The sequence below is a fragment of the Zosterops lateralis genome, assembly GCF_965231275.1.
Source record: "Zosterops lateralis genome assembly, chromosome: 1".
In the NCBI taxonomy this organism is placed as follows: domain Eukaryota; kingdom Metazoa; phylum Chordata; class Aves; order Passeriformes; family Zosteropidae; genus Zosterops; species Zosterops lateralis.
This window is the reverse complement of record NC_139762.1, coordinates 92668526-92691208: the sequence shown is the minus strand read 5'-3', so window position 1 is coordinate 92691208 and position 22683 is coordinate 92668526. Positions and strand designations below refer to the sequence as shown.

General features: G+C 39.1%; 1 protein-coding gene across 5 annotated transcripts in view; it reads left to right on the top strand.

The window, feature by feature from the left end:
• CARMIL1 (capping protein regulator and myosin 1 linker 1) overlaps window positions 1-22683 on the top strand; it is a 192058-nt gene that overhangs the window by 72075 nt on the left and 97300 nt on the right. For all 5 annotated transcript variants that reach the window (XM_083859964.1, XM_083859965.1, XM_083859962.1 and 2 more), the window contains 6 exons: window positions 8417-8467; window positions 12757-12816; window positions 15010-15131; window positions 17117-17214; window positions 17565-17635; window positions 17783-17856. In XM_083859964.1, coding sequence (XP_083716090.1) covers window positions 8417-8467; window positions 12757-12816; window positions 15010-15131; window positions 17117-17214; window positions 17565-17635; window positions 17783-17856 — 476 coding nt within the window. The remainder of the gene's footprint in view (window positions 1-8416; window positions 8468-12756; window positions 12817-15009; window positions 15132-17116; window positions 17215-17564; window positions 17636-17782; window positions 17857-22683) is intronic.

Sequence of the window (22683 nt, the reverse complement as noted above, 5' to 3'; positions counted from 1 at the left end):
AACTGCCTTGGCTTGGGGATTTTTATGAATCTCCACCCATGGGTTTGTGTTTGTGTTTCAATTTGTGTATGCCATGGAGAATGCACAAAAGATTTAATTCTGCAGATTTATTAAGCTGGCATCTTTCTCTGGCCCCTTAGCGCTTGGGGCTCTCCAAGGTCAATTTTTTTGAAACTGTGGTTTATGGCAGTGGCTGTTGAGGAAAGCTGTTCTACTGTGCTTATTTAATTTATTTGAATATTAAATGTAGCTAAGTGCATTGCATGTCAATAATTGAATCTTTATTTAATTGTTGGTAGCTAAAAGCAAATAGGAATGTCTATAGAAGAGTTTCTTAGAAAATGCTTGTGTTGTGGTTCAAATTGCATTTCCTCTGAACCTGAAGTTTTTGTTTTGTTTCCTGGTCTTTAAAGTTCCTCATTATGGTTGCTGTGACACACTTAGAAAGAGAGCAAACCCATCACTAAGGATCACTGCAAAATGTTTAATCTGGCATTTCTAAATGATGAAATTAAAGAAGATAAGAATAAAAGCACTATAGTAGCAAAATCTATTTCCAGCTTCTTCTGCATGGAAACAGCGTCATTTGCAGCACACCAAAATGCTTCCAGTTTTAACTGCTGTGCGTAAACACAGAAGGAAGCTGTGTAGGAAGAGGGAAGGTGTATGGATGTTCCTTATTATAAACACCATGTACAGATAATGGGAAGGGTTTTTCTAAAGAGTGCCTGTACGATCTTTTTGTGATGGAGAGAAGTAGTGCAAGAGTGTAAAAAATTGTGGCACAGAAAATGCTTGAGCCCAGGGTGTTTTGAATTACAAGTCAACAGAATGTTTTCAACCTGCTTCTTAACCAAGTGTTGGTAGAAGGCAAGTACTTGGCGAAGGTATGCTGCTGAGGCACATTGTAACCTGAATTTCAGCGCTGAATCTGTGTAATGGCTATCTACAGATAAGAGAAAAAGTAGGGGAAAAAAGTGAAGTAAAGGTGTATTTAACACTAATGTGCTAGAGACCTGTTTTTGTGTAATGTAGGTGCAGAGAAGGAAAGCCCCCTTTGGGGTGTTACCCTTCCTAGATGAGTTACAAGTGCAGGTATGTGGCTGAGCCAGCTCCCCTCCTCTGCCTCAGCCTCAGCTGGGATCAGCCCTGCCTGTGTCCAGTGCCATGGAGAAGACTTTGAACTGTTGAAATGCAGCTGCTGATTCCCATTTTTATGGCTCAGAGCAGGCTTAAATAACACTGTAGGTGGGTCTTCTGGTATTAAGTGTTTTACAGCATTATGGCTTTTTGTGGTTGGGAATTGTGTGGTGGTGAGCAGGATAACAAGGAAGCTTTGCAGCCTGCAGGGGATTGTGTTTAGTGTTCTGTGTTGGACATCTCTCACAATGCCATGAAGCTCTATTCCATGACTGGTCAATCATGGATCAATCAAAGAACAAGAGAGCTCTGTACACATAGGCTACTCGTCCACAAGCAGCTCTATGTTTAATAGTCTAAGATACAAAACTTTTGAATGTAAAGTTTGTAAATCAGGACAATCCCAGTCTGCAGTACTGGTGACCACATTCCAAGCTACTTCAGTGACAGGGCTTGGCAGTTGGAGTGTCCATGGGTTCTGTTGCTGCCATAGGCAATGTCTGGCCAAAGGTGAGCATGTCTCAGTTTCTTCTGAAATCCCACCTTTACTAAAGTAGCTGGATGGTTTGCTTGTTGCAGACAGGGTTATAGCAAGTGTTCATGTTTCTTTGTTCTTCACAGGTGTTAAAGAAGCACAATTTGATTCATGTGTCTTTTAGAAATGGTTCACAGGGCTAGGACAGTGCCTGTAGGTGGTAGTAGTAGTGTTGCTAGAGCTGTTGGAACAAATTTAGTTATGTCTGGAAATTTTGTCCTAAATTTGCTGATAATACCTCCAAGCCATGTTGTTTCTTCTCAAACATCAGAATTAGGACCCTTTTACACCAAGCTTCTCTTTCAAGCTTTACTACTTCATCTTGCCTTTTTGTTTTAGGCAATTCTTTGCGTGTCTTTGCCCTAGTTGTTATTAATTCTAACAGGATACTTTTTTTGTACCTGTCTTCCAGGCAGGATTTGTTCATTGCTGCCTCTGAAGTAGGAATTGCTCTGCAGATTTGAACAGCTTTCCAGGAGCTAAATAAGCATTTCTGTTAATGGGTCCTCTGACTTGGACTGAAAGGGAAATGTGTGTGAAGCACTCCGTTCTGCCATCTTGTGGTGTCCCCTGTCTTGTTCCCTACAATAATGTGAAAGGTGCATCCCTTCTCTAAACACGGCAGATTTATTGGCATCTCTTCTGATATGTGAGCACACATTTAAAAAAAAAAAAAAAAAAAAAAAAAAAAAAAAAAAAAAAAAATATCAGCTAGGAACTGTTTTCCATACCATCCTCTGCCATCCAGAAAATACAGAAATTGTTGACTCAGAGCAGGCTTGAATTTTTGTAGCGGTGTGGTGGCAATAAGGTGAAAAGCTGTAATCTGCACAGCATTCCCGTGGCAGGTGTGCTCACTCTCTATCCAGGTCTCCAGTAAGGGACCCTTGTTGAGGAAGGAGTGGTTGACTTAAGGAGTGATAATAGAAAAACATGCATCAGAGCAGCCCTTCATGGGGATGGATGGCTGAGGTAGTTACTTGTGCTGCAGAGCTTACCCCTGTCTTGGGCAGGACAGAATTGTACTGATGGAAGCCGCAGCTCCCCTTACTGTGTTTTGGTCTTTGGCTGGCCACACAGGCACCAGCGACTTAGGCGAGCCTGGGAATGTCTTCAACTTGGCTAAGGGTCAGCTCAGGGAGGGAGGAACTCTGTTTTTTGTGTGTGAACTGAAATGCACTAGCCTTTTCCTAAGAATACTTCTTCAGCAGCAAAAGAGTGCTTTAGTGTTGGTGTATAAATAAGGGGACATTTGGAATAGGAGTGAATAGGGTCCGTCAGTGGTTTTATTATAGATGGCGCTTCAAAAGTAGTCGAGACCAAATGATCTGAATCAAATTTAATGGTGAAGACTGTGTGGATGAAGGTGGTGGTGCTGCAAGCCCTCAGACTGTGGCTGAGCTGGGTTTTTTTGCTGGTGTCAGCGCTCTGCAGAGAAACCCACCATATGCCAAGTGGTGCCACCATTTCAGATGATGCTGCATACATGTTCCTGCCGTGCCTGAGCTAATCAGCCCTCCAAAAAGCCCTCCAGGATGTCAGCTAGCCTCTTTGTGTAGGGAGGCTCAGTGCTTTTAGCAGGAACTGCCTCTCTTAAACCCAGCTCTAGTGGTGCTGAAAGGGGCCTTTTATCTAATCGAACTCCAGTTGCTTCAGGATGAAGCATTTACAACATCAGGCATGCAACCCGGGAAATGAACGGTCGATCCTACAGGGACTGAGGGAGGCTGGATGCTCTAACATGTATTGATTCACCCATGTTTTAACAAAACAAAAACTGTATTAGTGCTGCTGCTTTACCTCACATTATTGCGTGTGCATTAGATATTGAGTCAGCAGTAGCAATGGAAAACTTATGAGGGAAATCATAAAGGAGCTAATAGAGGTGGAAACTTAAAATGATGGTGTTTTGGATATTATTGTAATTGAATAATGAGGAAAATGGGGATAGTATAGCTAAGGTATATACAGAACAGTGACTATCTTCTGGATTCAAGGCATTCTCAAGATGATGGCTATCATAAGAATGCGATAAGAAATAAGAAGACTTGTTACAAATGCTTCTTTCCTCAAGTGAATTATAATGGAAGAGACTGAATCAATTTTGAGGCTGACAAAATGGCAGATGCCAGGGGCTAAAGAAACTACAGTGGAAGGAAAGGTACGGAGAGTACATTTTAAGAAGTAAAATAGCAACAGTTGATCAAAAAAAGTACAAAGGTAGTTGTTGGTTTTGATTTTGGGTTTTTTTTAAGTTTCTGTGTCAATCAGTTCCCAGCAAGGGAAAAATATTTGGCTAATCATGTTTGAGATTTCAGCAGAAGGAAGTTTCAAAACATCTGTGGTAGTGAGTGGTGGGAGCATCATGCAACTTTGCAGGCCCATGAAGTGCTGAGGTGGTTTAATTTTATTTCATATCTTTCATTCATATTTATTTCATAGTCACGTAGTCCAAGTATGCTCACTGTGTTTTCCAGAACTCTTTATTCCTGAGCATTTTAAAAAGGGTAGTGGTGTTTTTCAGAAGATTTTCATTTCCTTATGGGTTTGAAACTGCTTTAAGTATGGGTAGGGTAGCTTTAGTTGCTGTGGTTTGTGTGGCAAAATAAATGCAATTAGCACAGAGCTGTGTTTCTCTAGTGATCTTCCCAAGAGTGACTGCCATGTAGGATGGCTGGGTAGGCCAGTGCAGCCCTGTTAAATTAATTTACAGTGCTAAAATGGGTAATAAGGCTAGGATTTGACCATAGATGACAAAATGCATCTGTATATTTATTAAATTGATATGCTCATGGAGGATCTATGTTATTTACTGAAACGTATTATGTATTCTGGTAAATAGAATATGACCTTGTAGGCCATGGAGATAATTGCAGGGTATGTTTTTGGTGAATGTACCAAATTTTGTACATTCTGAGCAGCATAGGGAGCGTTACAGAATTTGGAATGATAAAAACATTAAGAAATCATCAACTTCAGTATGTGTGTGTGAGTAGGAGTCATTTAAAATTTAAATCATAATCCTATTTTATGCTTAAAAAAGACAGAGTAGGAAGACAGACCAAAGCTGCTGTTAACTAAATATAATTCTCTTTTATTGTCCTTGCCATGGAGCAACAGCCAGGTTGTGTACCCTGTATAAAATTTGGCTGGATGTGCTTGCTGCCTTCACGTCAGTCACTCACCAACCTTTTGGCTTACAGGTGTCTTAAAGCATGAATTAACTCCTGAGCCTCTTTCTTTCTCCTGCATGTGTTTATCTTTTGATGGGAATCTTTTAACTTTATTAATGATTGAATACTACTGCTGACCAAACAAAATGGTTATGGAGGAGTGGGGTTGTGATTCATTAGGCTGAACAAGTGAGATCATTTTGTTATCAGATGATAAGGTGGATTATACACTGTGCCCAACTGACATTCCTGATGGGTTGTGAGCCAGGGAGCGTTTTGTTCCAGGTTATCCCAGGAGTTAGGGTGTCTGCTGCTCTGGGCCATGACTTACAAGTGAATTTGACCATGACACTTCTGTGCTTAAGGTTCCCCAGGTGCAAATAAATGTAACTATGGTAGAACCTTCTTGGTGAGATGCCCGAGGATTGCTTGAGAGTAAGGGTGGCTGCTTCTGCTTATTTGTTTCTTTGTATGAAGAAATCAAAAACCTCAGGAAATTCAGAATCTGCTTATTCTTGAAAAACAGCACTCCTGGATGATTCTGAAAGCTCTAGACAATTGTGCAATCACACACATGCTTGTTATTCTTGTCAGAGAAATGCACAGAGACCTGGATCTTCCTTCACAAAAATAACTTGTTTCTTAAGAGGGGGCTTGAACTGTCAGTGTGAAAACACTTCCAGTGCCTCTGCTGTTGGTACCAGCATCACATTTCTCAAGGGAAGGACTAGAGTGGTACATGTTTTTGAGTAGACTGCAATACACGTTCTGTTGCCCTTGCAAGTACTAACAACCATGCAGAATCCAATTGACAGAGACATGAGTGAGCTTTACCCTAAGAGCCATTATTTGTTTATGCACTGCAGCCTTATCAAGGAGAAAGAATTCATTTGAAACAAATCATTGATGTTTCACAGCTCATCCAGCAAGTCTTGGGTTGAATTGGGGTACAGGCTACCCTGTTGCTAAACATGAGCAAAAACAGTGATGTTATAATGCAGATGTCAGAGTAAATTTTTGAAAATATTAGAAAAAGAAATCAGAAAGCAATAAACTAAAGTGGATCCTTTTAAGGGTCACAGTGTGTAGTCACATATTTTAACAGCTAAAATTTTGATAAATGGCAAGCCTCATCTCAGCCAATTCTGCCATTATAAAAAGAAAATTAAAAAATAATAAATCTAGTCCTGCTGTTGTCAAGATGGGCCATTAATTTTGCAGTAATAATTGACCTTCTTTTCAATTGGTTTTACATAAAAATCAAACTTTTGCTTGTTTGTGAGAGTCTTAACTGTGAAAACTGTAGAAATTTGTGTTACTGGGTTACAAACTTCAGGCTTTTAAAAATTTTTTCTGCCATCTTATTGCTTTACCTGCCAAGTAGGGAGTATCGTCTTACAGCAGGCCTCTTCTTTGTACATAAATGCATCTTAAGGTAAGTGGGTTTTTCAGCTCTGTTGGTTTTAGAAAGATCACTTAGGGATCGTTGGTATGTCTGCCACTGGAATATACACTGCCATGTGCTCTATTGGAACATTCTTTTCCAACATGATTTCGTTACGGGCCTTCTGGTTGCTTAGTTTACATTTAACTTGTTTGTTGTTTGGACTTCTCATGTGTACTGTAGTCATGTTCAATCAACCCTTTCTAGGCTCATAAAATAGCTTCAACTCTTATATGCAAGGAAATATTTTAAAGCAAGACTATGACATGATTCTCCTGTAATGAGCTGTCCCACTGAGGTGACATACACAGAGCACTCATATCTCCAATGCTGTTGGCCACTACCTAGAAGTGTGGTAGTATACTACTAGAAAGGCCACTACCTAGAAGGTAAATATGGAAAGCAGTTCTTCAAAAAGTTTCCTTTCCCCTGACTGTCTCACTTGGGCATCTGAGGTATAGTGACCAGAAGCTGCTCTGCCTGTGGCACTGAAGAGGTTTTTTTGGTGGTGTCAGTGCAGGGAGGATGCCTGATCACCTGCCCCTCTTCAGCAGCTTGTGGATGGGTTCATGAGTAAGAGTGGCACTCCTACTGGTAGTGAAGCTATTTTGTGAGCATGGGGTGTGATCTTACCCAGAGGCTCCCGGGAGAGTGGTATGCACCTACTGTGTGGCTGCCCTGAGGAGGTGGGTGAGGGAGGGAAAAGATCAAGGTTTTATTACTGTGAGAGAAAGCTGCTGCTAGGCTGGGGAAACTGTGGCTGAGCAGTGGAAAATCCCCTTGGGTAGGCCCTTCCCCTTTCTCTTGGTGCTGGACTGTGGAAGAGATACTTGGGATAGGTGTAGCTGGGAGGAGAGCCTGAGAGGCTGTCTCTCCCCTATGTGTGAGCAAGGAAATGAAGCAACTTTGTGTGACAGGGACATAAGAGGGCTTCAGTGAAGGGTTGAGCCTTACAGGTTATTCTGCAGCAGTTTGGTTCTACACCAGTGGTAACCAGAGCACTGGGTCTAATCATATCAACCCTGAAACAATCTGCTGATATTCAACACTGGTACAGCACTGGTGCTCTTAGGATTTAGCAACATGTTATTCAGTTGAGGAATTGAAGCTTGAATCCAGTCTCTGAAGTGTTCAAACAGTGTTGAGAGCTGGATGCTGGGTTGCATTCTCAGCCTGCTTCTTCCTCTCCACGTAAGGAATGCATTCTGGGTCAACCTGATCACTTGATCATGGATACTGAGCCGGGCTGAGTTCAGGAGGTTCTAGCTGTGTGAAAAACTCTGCATGTGCTCTGGGATTTTGATGCAGGTGTTTGAATAGAATTTCTTTTTTATTATTATTTTTTTATTATTTTTATTTTTTTTTATTTTTATTTTTAATCTGAAAGAATATGCAGCCCACAGCAGATAATTCTGTGGGTAAATCAACAAACAGTACTGTAGTTTTGCAAGATGAGTCATTCCTTTTGCAAAGAGTAAAATCTGTGAGTGGGATGTGCTACCGGAGATTGGAGTGATATGATATAGAATCATTACATTTTGATTAGCACTAGCTTCCAATATATTAGTTTTGTTGTGCTTGTTCCCCAGAGTCACTGGTCTCACTAGTCTAACTACATTTTTCCATTGCCTTTTCTGGAGATGAAATTCAAGTATTGTGAATGAGAAATCTTTACTTTCTTACTCTAGAAGTACCCCAAATGTGTCCAAAACTCCCCCATTTGCTTACAGTGTCTCTTATATTGCTAATAATATCATGATAATCTTGTATATATTTTTTACATTTAAATATATCCTATGTTCCTAGTAGGACTTCTCATCCTTGCCTCTTTTTAAAATGTCACTAAGATTTCTGTTTTATGATCTCAAGAGATTGGTTAAATACATTTCTTCAGTTCAGTGGTGTGCTAACTAGCTTATAGCTGATCATATTGCAGCAGTCTCTTCAGTGTGTTCTACTGGATCTGATCCCAGTTTTGCTTCCTTCAGTGTATAACAGCAGAGGGAATCTACACTAACTCTGCTAGAGGCTTTTCCCCTCTAGTTTCAGTATTTTCCTGGAAAAGAATCTGTTATAATAGTAAATGTTGCTTACAAATTCTGTTCTTTTTTATTTTTTCAATAGGTGTTGGCATCATGTCGGGCATTTCTTTTAACATCTCGGATTCCCACCAAGGTAAAATCACTGTGTTTCTAGAAAATACTTTGGGGTAACAAATGAAAGTTACATAAACTAAGTGGAAAAAAATTGCATATTTTAGTTATACTTGTACATCTGTTAAAAATAGATAATTGAGAAATGGTATGTGGCATGGTCTTGAGTTAGAATGGTGCTTCTATTAGTATATGCCTTAAATGAATTTTTCAATACATACATACATACATACATACATACATATATATATATGTGTGTGTGTGTGTGTGTGTGTGTCCACATACTCCTTTTCAGAGGAATTTTAACTTCTAGAAGTGCAGGTGGCTGAAGAGTTGTGTTGTAAACTCAAACCCGAAGAACTGTGAGAGGAGCCTGATGAATTTTACAGAAGGACAGTTTACGTGCAAACAAGCTGATGGCATTATTCCCTCTAGTGTTTGTAGTGTCAAATAGGATTAAGTTTGATTTGGAGGCAGAACCTGTGTTGAGTTTTATTAAATTCTGCAGTTTTCTAATGGTTTTTGCTGTTCATTTTGAAAAGCAGTTTGGAAACTTGCCTCACCAATGCCAGTGAATTATTTTTTCTGTGCCTGTGACAATTTGTAATGACTGTTGAAGGAGAGAAAGATGATTTCCACATGAATAAAAATGATGCATGTGAAAGGACATCTCTTGTCCAGCTTGGAATCAGTGAATGGGAATTTGGCACATATCCTGTTTTGTTGTATTTGACATGTGTGCATCTAAGAGTGTGTGTGTGTGTGTGTACGTGTATATATATATACACAAACACTTTGTAGAAATACCAGAATCCATAAATGGAACTATTGATACTAAATTTTCAGTTATGGTCACTGGTAAATGTGACCATCCTTAGCTATAATTTGAAGATGCTGACTGACAGGTAGGATGAACTGCAGCTTAAATTTTTGCTGATATTTATTTTCCTCAGTCGATATCCCTGTCCCTACAGCACGGATGTCTCCAGTTGGTTGTCTGTTGGTGTTTGCATCACTGCAGTTTTCAGCCAGGGCTTTTTAAGACAGGGTTTGGTGACTGCTTGCCTGAAAAGATAAATCCAGTTCATGAGCAGCTCAGACATCAGTGCAATATGATAGACAGGTGGTAATTGTGATTGTGTTAAACAATAGCAAAGCCATTATAAGTCATCAAAAAGCTCTTGAAGGCTGAGGATTGGAGTACTAAGTGATAACTCTGTTTATTTGAGTGCTTCAAATAATTCTCAGAACTCATTAAATAGATTGGCATAGTTGAAAAACTTAAGTTTTTTTTTCATTAAAATCTAAAATATGTATTCTGTACTAGTAGAAATGCAATTTTGGTGATACCAAATAGAAGGAACATGACGACAAGCTGTGCTTATGATTTATGTAAAAATTAAACTTTTTATATCTGAACAATTATTGGAATAGTTGAAAATGCATTTCTATGAGGGTTAGTGAAACTTAGTTTTCTGATGTCTGTAGTATTTTCAATAGCTGCACAGAAACTTTCTGAACCCAAGAACTTTTGTATAACTGTCAGGCAGTAACTCCTCAAAAGACAGCTGAAAACATTCAGCAAAGACACATCATTTCTCTGGGGACCTCTAACAAAATTGAGTATGCCTAGAGATGGCTAGTTCTGAGTAACTGTTACTGCTGCATTCCATTCCAAGTTTTCCTTTTGCTTAAACAATGCTGTTGAGGTGTATCTACTAAACAAGGATCAAAGTAAAAAGAATTAATGTTGTTTAACTACAATTCCAACTCACACTATTATCCTTAAAGTAATGATATTACAATGGCCATGTCTAAACTTCACGCTCTGGTCCAATCAGTTCATTCCCACTAATCAGGATGGACTGATTGGGAAGGAAGGACAGTACTTAAAGCTTGCTAATTCTTGCTACAGTCTATATAAAATGTGATTGCTACATTAGTAAACGTTGGATGCCCACAAATCAGCATATAAAATATTTGTGGGAATGTAATTCAGAATTGTGAATGTATTTCTAGTGCAACTTCCATTAAGTTTTGGTTGAAAAAATTAAAAACTGTAAAATGAGCTGTCTGGGTAACTGAAAGGTTCCTAAATGAGAGGCATGGATAGCTTTTTAAGAGGATTTTATAAACATATAATTTTGGGTAATAAATGAGATTATGCTTTTAAAACCTTGTAAAAATTATTTCTTAGTTTGAGGTAGATGATGTTTAGAATGTGTTTTACATTTTTGCTGCAAGGCAAGGACTATAAATTCATATTTTTAACTAGAAAAATGAACCAAAGATGAGCTGTAGACATAGTGCCATGTTTCCTGATATTTGTTAATTCTAGGCAAAAGGATTTGCAGAATAAATTCTTGAGTTTGGGTCTGTGTGAACTTTTCAAGTGTTTTTGATTGTGTATACATATATGTATATATGTGTTTGCACATACTTTAGCAAAAAAAGAACCTTCAAGTTGATAGGTAAATAGTTTTCAAAATATGAAGGATTTCGATCACATAAACTCCTCCCCTAAAATTTCATTGTGATTTAGGTAAAGAAATATTTAATTGGTATTGGAAAAAAAGAGCTTTTGCCTTCTGTGTATGTAGTCCTGCTTAATCCAGTAGCCAACAATAGCTGTTATAGATTTCTTTGGTGTCGGCTTCCCCCCCCTACTCCCTTTTTTTTGTTGTTTTTTCTTTCTGCCCTAATGCAGCTGCACAGAGGTGTGGCATCACAAAAGATTTCCAGCTTTATTCCAGAAATAAAGCACTGAAGAGAAATTAATGCCTTGAACTTGGGAAAATTCAGGGTGTTGGTGTGAGCCCTGAGAAGAGGCTTGTGCTGGTTCTGCCCCTCCTGCCTCAGTTCCCTGTGCTCACTTGCTTCATAACCAGGTGTGATGGCACCTCTGAAACTGTTTTTTTGCTGTGGATGCTGCCCCTGAAGCAGAATGTGTGAAATTAAGCACATGAAGTCCCAAGAACTTCAAAGTTTGTTCACCAAGAAAGGCCTTTGGTGGAAGGTGAACTTTGCACAGAAATGAGAGGAGTACATTTATCTTCTAATCCTGTCAAATCATGAGGGGAACTGAAGGGATAAGGATTCAGCAAATAGGCAACAAAGAACAAGGAGACAGTAATAACAAAAGTTTTCTGGAAAGCTTTTTGATAAGGTACCAGCTTCTGGAAGCTGGTACCTCTGTTCCTGACTTTCCAATGTGCTGTTCCAGCCTTTACAGGAAGAGAGTCTCGTTGACTGTGTCTGGGTTCTGAGCACCCCAGTAGTCATTCAGGGTTGACTTTTTCATATGGGAAAAGGAATAGAATGATACAGTGATACCACCATGATAAAATGCAGGAATAGAATGATATGGTGGTTGCCAGTTACCCTGGGAGCACCCTGACTGTGGACTAGGATAAGATACAGTACAGGAAACTTTGTGCAATTCAAACAGACTTGCTCAGTTGCAATGGTTTCAATGATAACTAAAAGGAAATGAGCTAATATCTTGCCCTCTAGTTACGATTCAGTCCAAGAGATTGTTTCTGTGTATCTCAGCTGTTAAGATGATTGTCTACATAACTGTGAATTCAGATCTTAGCACACCCCCTGTAGCCCTAGATTTGTCCTTGGAGAAGAATTCCGTGCCGCCTTCCGAGCTTCCATTTGGATTCAGTGTGTTCTTCCCTGCCTAGTCTGACTGTCATCCAAATCAACAACTCAGACAAAGCTTATGTATCACTTCCTCTCATACTGTTAGACAAGCTAAAGCAGTCCTTGGACATTTATGTTTGTATCTGTATTTATCTATCTATATATGTTATTTTTATTCATATATATATATAGTGTGTACATGTCCCTTCAGCTTCCTTGCAGTAAAATTTTTCACATCTGTGATCAATGTAACTAATGAAAGAATAATTGCGAAGCTGTAAGGGTTGTAATAAATGATTAATCAGTCACAAGAGTACACATCAGTACTGTATTGTTATCAGTATTGTATTAATGATGCTTTTTATAGTAAAATTTATTCATAAAATTGATTATAAGGTTATATGCTTATAGCTTGCAATAAAATGTCCAGTGTGGTATTCCTATAACCTCTAATAACCATTTAAACCTGTAACAAGGAAATGTAAGTATTTTTAAAATGAAAAATGCATCCAGGTATTAACAAATACTTAGTGTCAATTACAGAAACAAATATCAAATATCAGTACCCTGCTCAAGATTTTCTTAACCTCATTCAGAAGTGTAAATGTTCATTAAAATAAGATGATGTTTGCACTAATGTGGTGTTTTCTTTTCTAACTACAGTTAGAACTAACTTTCAGCTACTTGGAAATCCAAGGAGTAACTTCCAGTAAACCAGGCCAGGTGAGTGTATTGTAGTTAAAAGATACTTGTTTACTCATTGCGAAATCTGTTCCAGTCAATGCTCTACCATGCAGGTGTCCCCTTCCACTGAGCACACTGTGCATTTGTATTCTTGTATTCATGCTGGTCTAAAGTCTTAAAAATAACAATACGAATTTAAAAAGTCAGTTTTAGGAATGTTTTATGCACTTGGAATAATGATAAGAAGTAGATTGGGTTTTTTCCTAGTTCAGTATGGTACAAGTTTCCATTTGTATCATAAGTGGAACTTTTTTTAAGAGCTGGTAAAGCAATGGTGGCTGGTATTCAATCATCACCACACAAGCTGCAGTGGCTTCTGTGGTGAATACCTTTATGGGGAAGCCAAAAGCTACTGCTTACATTGCAAGCAGAAATGCTTTGCTTTCAACTATTCTTCATGCCTTTACTGTGTACAACACAAAATATATTTGACAGCAAGTTACATGCCCAAAAATGTAAATGTCAAAGGGAAGATGCTGAAGAGAAGAATGCCTTTAGAGCGTTTTAAATTCATAAGATGAGCATGTTGACAAGATTTGACAGCTCAATTGTATCAAAGTCTTCATGTGTTTCATGTGTGTTTGGCTTTTAAAGAGCTTTTTAAGAATAGGAGTGCCTGTGAGATACTTTGAACTCCGAAAAGCTCTCATTGTATTAACATGTCATCTTTTAACCTGTCCTTTGAAGCTTTCCTTAAAGGAGGGGGGAAAAAAATCAGGTGTTTTAATGGGGAGACATTTACTAAATTCTAAGTTTTCATGGCTTTTTAAATTTAAAGTACTAAAACACCAGATAACTATTGCTAATTATTCCTGGAGACATAGATAATCACTGTTGTAGCAGCCCCAATGAGCAGACATTTTCCCTAAAATATTTCTTAAGGTTTTTCATGTTTACATTCATTTGTGTTTTAACTGTGTGAGGCTTATAACTGAAGGCAGAGATAATCCTAGATTATTTCTTGTGGAGCAAATGATTTTGTTGCAGTTTTCCTGCAAACAGTATATTACAGCTGTGATATCAGAAGAGTGTAGTTTTGTGCTAGGCATCTTGCAGAGAGCCATGAAGAGCTTCCTACTGTAAGATAAATGAACAAATGCACAGAGTAATATAAGGAAATGTGCTAATATTGGTGATGATGAAAAACTGGGGAGTTGCCCACTCATTCATCATAAAGGAGTGGTGGCAACAGGCTCAGAAAGTTGATGGTAAAAGATTTGAATAGTCTCAGTGTGCTTTAGGGGTAACACAGCCTCTTCTAGCATTATCGTGGTGGTGACCCTAGGCATGAATTGGGAACGAAAGGAGCTGTGGAAACCAGCCTCAATAAGAAGCAATCCCCTGTATCACACTGTGTAGAGTCCCCTCTCCTACTGTCTGTCTTCACCTATTTATGCCTAATGTTACTTTCTCACTGTGTGTGCACAGCTTCTCATCTAAAAGAGATGATGACTTGGGCTGTGCTAGCTATTCTCACTGGAGTCAACAGAAACATTACACTGCTTCCTGTGATGCAGCCAAAAGCAGCAACAGAACTGATGTGTCACTCATACTCTAATCTGATTTGATTCTGAACACTCAATATCTAAGAGAGGCTCATTTCAAAAGGCTTTATTTATCCCCCTCTCCCAAGCACGTATCCCCCAGACAGTGAGACTGTTACACTGGTTGAGTTACTGCTTCATCTGCACTGAGACAACACAGCTCCACAGCTTTTTCTTAAACAGCACACAACAAAGCATTAGAGCTTTTCCAGGGGATCACAGCCATTAAAGACTTTTACTTTTTGCTGAAGCAAACAGGCACCCTGCTTATTCAATAGTTTCCTGTCAGGCTGTGCTTGCTTCTCCTGGTGTTCTGGGACATGTTTCAAAAGAGGACAATGCTGTGAAAAGTTCTTGGTTTTCAAAGTGTCAGCTGAGGTCAAGATCCTTTGAAAATTGTATTCCCGTGGGAAGCAGGGCACTGTTAGAAAAAGCAAAGTTTGCATACGGGGGTCTTGTACATTCAAGAACAGCTTTCAGAAACTTTACTTGGAGCGTTGCTGTTTCATGTCTTAAAGAATAACAGATTCCTACGAGCATTCAGCTGGCATTCAAAATGCTTTCCTGTTTAATTCATTGACGTGAATCATATGAGACCCTTCTCAGCCTCTTGCACTTTTATTTATAGTTGATTATGGAAACTGAGAAATGCAGCATCTCCATGAAGATGGCATCCTCAGAGGATGTGAACGAGGTGCTGGCACACATCGGGACCTGCCTCAGGAAGATATTTCCTGGACTCTCACCAGTGTAAGTATCCTTTAGGGCACCTCTAGTGGGAGCAGATTGTATGGAAGCAGTGACAAGCCACCCCTTTTTGTCTGCTGATCTCAGAAACACACTGGGGATATAAGAATCATATTTGCAAGTGCTGAGCTTTTGTCCAGGTGTATGGCAGGACCTGGACACAGTGTAGAGCCCAGGTAGACTCTACATGATCCTGTAGGGTCATAAAAGCCTTTGGTTTGAAGGGGGGTGCAATTATTTGAGGTCTTAAGTTTTTATTTTACTTTGTTGCCTCTCCAGCCTCAGGTATAGCTTAGGTTCTGTCTTTTTTATTTTAACTGGCTCCTTTTTCTGTTTTATTTTTTTTTCCACCAGAAGTAAAATCTGAGTTGGGAGTGGAGGGAAAAGTCCATTTACTTTCAGTGTTTGTGGAACAATGCACATGATTGTGAGCCTTATTCTTCAGAACTGAGCCCTGAGCAGTCTTGTCATATACTTCCCATGGTTTAACTGACTCCTTGAATTATTTGTCTCCTTTTCTGGCTTTTCTTTTCATTGTATTACTTGTGCCTTTGGTTTTCTCTCTTACCTGTGTCTCTGGATTGTATCATCTTGCAGCAATTCTCAGTAGTTTTTCTTCATTTTCATTCTTCTCAGTCATTGCCTCATCTTCATCACTCTTTACCAAGTCATGCAGCTCTACTCTGTTCTCTTCAGCTCCTGGTTTTCAGCATTATTAGAAAAAGTGGGCTGTGGAAAAGAGTTTTCCCAGACATGTTGATTTTTATAAGTGAACCTTAGTAACAGACATGAGATGTGAATGGTTAGGCTAAACTTACATGTTTTATTTTGAGTGCATGTCTTTATTATTCACCTTTCCTGTAGGTGGAGTAGGAAATCAAGTTCACAAACTCTGGATGGCAGTTTCTTTTTCGTGTTTTCTTTATTTTTTTCCCACTTCCAATTTTCTTCTCAGGCAGTGTTGTTTACTGCCCTAGTGGAGATTGAGCTCTCCCTTCAAAGAACATGAATACAACTGAATATTTGTGAGCAGGGTTGCTGTAAAACCTCAGTAATAGTGTTAGAAATGCAGACAAAAAGAATAAAGAGAGTTGCAAGACTGTTTCTCTTGTTGTTTATGAAGGCCTTGAACTCTCTATATGTTTTCTGTAGGCTTTCTTGAGAACATTGCTGAGCAGTTCAGGTAGCTGCATGGAGTGCTTGCTTCCCAGAAAAGAAATCAAATTTCTTGCTCTCCTTTCAGATGGCAGAGTTTTACAAAATGAAGGCATTGGAGTTGTGTAGATGGTAGAGGACCAGATCAGGCAAGAAAGGGGGGAAGCAGTTTCTCCAGTTATTATTGCTTATTAATTCTCTTCTGCTCCACCTCCCACCTCCTTAGGCCCCTCATCAATCCTGTAGTTTATGAGGCAGACTTGCCAGGCAGAAAAACAGATCATTTTGTTTCTTACAAGGTGGGAAAGTATTGTGTTTCTTGTCTATCTAGGGAAGGAAATTGCTGCCAAATTACAAAGATTGGATCTGGATATCAAAAGAGTGCAGCCTAGAGGCCACATGGAATTGCTCAGCCCTTTTCACCACGGTGCAAAGTTTTATGCACTGCATAAAAGCAGTGTATATACAGCAGTGGTTTCAGGGTAACCATTAATACCATGTCTCTTCCCTTTTTGGGCATCCTGGTGTCAGATGAGGGCCACAAGTCTCCTTGGATAGAGTGATCCTGTAATACAAAAGGGTTTAGTTGCTCCAGTAGTCACAGGGTTAATCAAAAGAAAGAGAGAAAGAAAGAGAGAGAGAAAGAAAGAATGTTACTCCTGCTGTGCTGCATAGTGATGTGTTTGCCTTTTAGGTAGGAAAAGTGGGCTGTATTAAAAATGGTAATCCTTCCTATACACCCATTTAATAATGCTCTTAAAATAAAAAAGGTTTATATATTTAAAAATACTTTCAAAGCTATGAATGGTGTTTTTCTCCTCTTTTCCATCTAGGAGGATTATGAAAAAAGTAACTATGGAGCCTTCAGAAAGACTGGCTAATCTCCAGGCCCTGTGGGACAGTCAGACAGTGGCAGAACTTGGACCTTGTGGTGAGAATGAATTTAAATGTTCAAATATAAAAGGACTGGAATTGCAGTGTCAGGAAGTTTAATTCTATTTCTGGCAGAAGCTTGTAAAGGTGTAATTAGTTTTAAGGTGTAATTAGTGTGAAGCAGACTTCTGATTGGTAGGTGAAGGCACTATATTAAGCTTTCTTGGAACTTACCAAGTGAAGATAGGATAGTCTCAGTTCCTTTCATAAGCACAATGGACAGTCTTCTGAGAGAAAAAGAGAGTGAGTTTTGAAAAACTGGATCTCTGAGTATTAAAGTCTCCTTTAGATGTACATTTGTTTGCTTGTTTGACTATTATGTTAAATAGTCTCTTGGGTTGTTTGTAGGAGGCTTTTCGCAGATGTATGCTTGCGTTTGTGACTGGCTTGGATTTCCCTACAGAGAAGAAGTACAATGGGTAAGTGCTTCTCTTGTTCTGAAGCTATTTTCAGCTACCTGTACTAATGATGAAAGAGCACGTAAATCCATAGTGCTTGACAAAAAAAAAGCCCGACAAACCCACTGCAATTCTGTAAAGATGTATTTGGTTATATATTTTTAACAGGATGTTGATACGATTTATCTGACACAAGATACCAGAGAGCTGAATTTGCAAGACTTCAGCCACCTTGACCACAGGTAAACCATGTGCAGTAATCATGCTAATATTGATGAAGTGGGGTGGCCCCATAGCTGTTACTGGAATGTGTAGACCTGTGAAATGACCATCTGTAGCATTTTCAGTTTTCAGCACGAAGCTGCTGTTTTTGCACAAAAGCCCCATGGAAACCACATTTCATTCAGGAGCCTGAGAAGATAAATATATTTTTTTATTGGAAGCAATCCAAAAAGTTAGCAGATAGATACTTTTCCTGTGATGGCAGATATAAGAGCTCAAATTCAGCAGATAAACCATGCAGCTACATCTGGTGGGCAAAGCAAAAACAGAAATTATGAAGTCTTTACTTCTGCAGAACCTTCTTCTCATGGTGTACACAGAAAAGGAAATTAATTTTTGTCAGCAAGTCAGTAGAAGGTTTAAGTTGTTCAAATGAATTCCAGCCAGTTGTCTCTTCACTTATAATAGATGCTATCAAAAATATGTACTTCTAGAAAGGAACTAATTGAGGGTAATTTTGCTGTGAGATGCTGAAACTTAGCTAAGTGTTGTATTTAGTTTGCTGGATTTAGCTGGCTGAGAAAATTGGATTCTGAGAAAGTTGAATCTAGAGATATTACAAGTAGGAGAAAATGGGAGGGAATCTTAACTAAAATTCATCATTATACAAAGGAAATTGCAAATTTAAGAATGCATAAATAAGGTAGAGAAAGCATTTGTTTCTTTGGGAGAACCCAGTGAAAGAATTAAGAATCTATCACAGATACAATGTTAGAATATCGTAACAGAAAAGCTGAACCTGGAGGTAGGTAAAAAAGAGTGTTTTGCCACAGCATTCTTTGCAGCTTTAAGCTATCTGGTATGTGAACTTGCAGAATGCCCCATTCAAAGACTTAGCTCATTTTCTGTGACACATTCTCACAGTCTGCAATGAATCCCTTGACATGTTACCAGGCAGTATCTGTTGACTAATTCAGAAGTAACTCAAGACTACAGGGCTGCAACTGGTGCATGACATATGTAGCCAAAGACTCTTTCCTTGGTTAAGCCTTGCTGAAAGAGGATAAGAGGAGGAATTAAGCACAAGCAAATTTGGGGGAAGAACTTAACCATGCTTTAAACATTTCTTGCAAGATGAGGTGATGAGAAGACTGTAGGGCATTCTTGAGAAAGTGAGCTACAGATACCCAGCATCAATAGATATTAAATGTTCAAACAATTTATTAGGGAAGAGTAGATAGAATTGTTTTAAATATTTAGAATATCTTAGCTGGTGCAAATGAGTTTGGCTTCCAGAAAATTGAAATAATGGGTTTGTTCTTTCAGAAAAGCTTTTCATTAAAATATACCTTACAAAATTGATATTGCTGAAGAAATGTAATTGTGCTGTTAGGAAAAGTCTTTATTAAGTGTTTCACTTTTGTCTAAGTCCAAAGACTCAAATCTATTTTGGAGCTATTTACCTGCTGTGGAATCCATGTTATGATGAGAGCTTCTACATGTTGAGGGCTGAACTGAGGAACATTTTGGATTGAAATTTCAAGAAGATTAAAATTTTAAGAAAGCCAAACACTTGTTATTCACTAAAAATACAAATTAGGAATTGAAATCCAAGTCAGTTCAAGAATGTATGTAAGCATTTTCCAATATATTTAAGACAGGACTGCTATAAATTCACAGTATGCTTTCCAGAAATACTTTGGATTTTGCGAGACTGTTGTATATCTCATCCACCTAATTTTTGGGATTGCTGAGCCTATATAGTTTAGGTCGTGTAGTAGCTCTGAAGCAAGGTAGGTCAGGTATATCAGGTCTCTAGATACAGGGGCTATGCATGGCCAAAATAAACAATTTGTGTTTTTCCAAGTAAAGCATTTCTGTTAAAGGTCAATATAAGATGGTATGAATTATAGATGAATTTAAGTTCCCAGAGCATCACAGCATGGCTTGCTGCATGGGAACATGACTTCTGAGGTTTTATCCGAAGTTACACTGTGTTGTGAACCATATAATTTATTTAAAAAAATATATATCTCAAAGTGAAAAGAAGTGAAAAAGGGCTTATTTGATACAGTAGCATGATCTTCATCTGTGTAGCATGGATTTTAGCTTATTTGGATATTCAAAAAGTTTTAAGAAAAGTGTGATTTGTTTAGATTTTTTTCTTTGTGCTGTTGAGATTTCTTGCCATCTGAAATACACTGGGGGACAGAGATGTTGAAAAAATGTGAAGGCAGTAGATAAACTGGAATCTTGTTTAGGCTTGGAGAGATTGTCTGCATTCCAGAAGAACAGAATCTGTTTTTATTTTAAGATGGCACAGATTTATCTTTTATAAATATTACCTTATTCTGGATGGTAATTTTAATTAATATAATCATCTTAATGTAAATCAATGAAGGAAAGTTATGGTAAGGCCCTGCTTTTGGAACTGATTCTTAGCTTTCTTTCATACCATATTGGAAAAGAATTCAAGTTATTGTTAATACCACATCTATACTGCAATAGAATGAAGTGAATAAAGCAATATATAATTTTAAAAAGAAAAACTTGATGACAAGAATATTTGGTTTAAATGAGGTTAAAGCAGGAGAAGGAGTAGAGGTAAATTCCTGAAGGGGACCCTCATTGGTCAGAAGCACCTTCAAATTTGGTTCAAAAATAATAAAAAAAAAAGTCTTCCCTTAAAATCAGATGATAGAATCTGATAAAGCAGAGTTTCTAGACAGTAAGTATAGGTGCTTGCAAAACAGGCAGGGGTTCCATTTTCTGCAGGCATGTTGGGAGTAGGTGGAAAGGGATGTGTGGAGGGGGGCTAGCAGTTGGTGTTTGTGAAGGTCCCAGTCAGTGTCTGTGCTTCACTGGGGTTTGAACAAACAGGCCTTGGGTTCTGCAGAAGACTAAACTATTCAAGAAACATTGTTGCAGCTGGACAGGAATATTTTAAAACCAATCAGCCCAGCTGATTTGCAAGTTCTTATCTTTAAATATTTCTTGAAAGTGTCATAGCTCTGCCACTGAGACTGAGCACCCTTGTCCTTCAGCCCTTTCCCTCCTGAGCCAGAGAAGGAGAGGGGAGAAGGCACAGCCTCAGCCAAGTTCTGTCTGCAGCCACTCTCCTGCCCACAAGTTCCTGAGCTCTGGCCAGCCCTCCAAGCTGCCTTACCAGCTCCCTGGTAGTGTGAAAGTTTGCAGTTGGTGATCCCCAATCATTGTCCCTGTGTTCCTTTGAAGGAACTGGGCTGCTGCTGATGGCTGAACTACAAATGCTTGTGGTGCTTTTGGAGGTGATGGTCCACAGCATGAACAGCTCTGCTCCACCAGTGTCAGCCTATCTGCTGTTTGCCCAGCTGTGCTGCCTGGTTTCTGCTGCGTGAACAACCCAAAATTTCACCTGAAAAATTGCTCTTTTATTCATTCCACTTCCAAGGCAAAGAGAGTGGCAAGAGAGGCATCAAAGCTGCAAATTCATTACCTTACTGACCTCACCAGGGGAACCATAGAGAAGGAACAAACCTCTCTGTCTGTGGGCATTCCATAGTTTGTGGAAAGATTCCTGCCTGCCCAGCCTAAGGGGGAGGTACCTCTGGATTGTTATTTTTTTCTCACCTAACGTTTCACCAGTTGGTTATTGCTTTACATGGAGATGAAGTATGTGTGTGTGTAGGAACAAAACAACCTGTGGTGGACGAAAATAAATCTATACACTCCATGAAGCTGCTAAGTCTCTGCTGTGCCTGTAGAAACGAATTCACCATGCAACATGATGTGTGCTGTGAACAAGATGGAAAGATCGCTTAAATCCTTGAAGGGCACCCCACACCAGTTCCTCTGCAGGAGTGTGAAAATGGTCTATTTGCATGAGCTTCTCAGTTGGTGGGCTACAGTCTTTTGCTGAAAAATACTGCACCTTCGATCTGTTACCTTAGTGATGCTTGTACTTCCAAATCTGGCAACTGCAGTTCCCAATATAGCCTACGGAATGCTTGGCCACGTGATGCCGCCTTGTCTCCTGGCTTTCCTGTGTGTTTATCAACCACCCCCGAGTGTCTGCATGTTTGCAGAGGAAATCTGGAGGAGGGGAAGTCTAAAAAGAAGATGGGAGAAGGGTGCTGTCTGTTAAGTGCAGACCTGTGCCTACCTGCATATGTCCTGAATGAAGAGCTGGGGGAGTGGTTGGACTAGCTTATAAAAGCCAATACTTTTAAAATTCTCCCTAGAAAAACAGGCTTGAATGGCACTGTTTCGCTGGTTTGATAAGTCAGTTTGTGTATGTTACAGCTGGTTATTTCATTATGAAGACAAGGGCTTTCTAAGGAGCTGTTAGGCCTCTGTGTAGGTGTATATAAGTATTTAATATGCAGCACCAAACTGATCCAAGTGCTGCACTGCTAAACGGTGTGATAGTGCTTGATGAATGATTCTGCTGGGGGGGTAGCGTGCAGACGTGACATTTATCAACGTCTGCTACTGGAGAAACTTAACAGAGGGAGAGCAGATCACGTTAAGAGGCTTGGAATGAAGAAAATGGGAATAATTTAGAATTTCATTTGTGAAATCCCTTTCACAATTAAGGAGGGCTTGTGCTGAATGTTGCATTATCCTGTTGCAGGTCCCCTGTTTCCTGGGGGAATTTTAACTATAGAGATGAGACAAGGAGGTGTTCTCTAGAACCATTCAGTCATGGAATTATATTAAATCATCAAACTGCCAAAAAGCTTTTTAGCGTCATGCTAAATTATAATTAGAGGTGATTAAAGAGCTTAAACATGTCACAGGCTGAAGAAAAAGTTATGCTAAAAGTAGGAATGGCAGCCCAGATGAATTCCTGATTTTAAAATTCACAC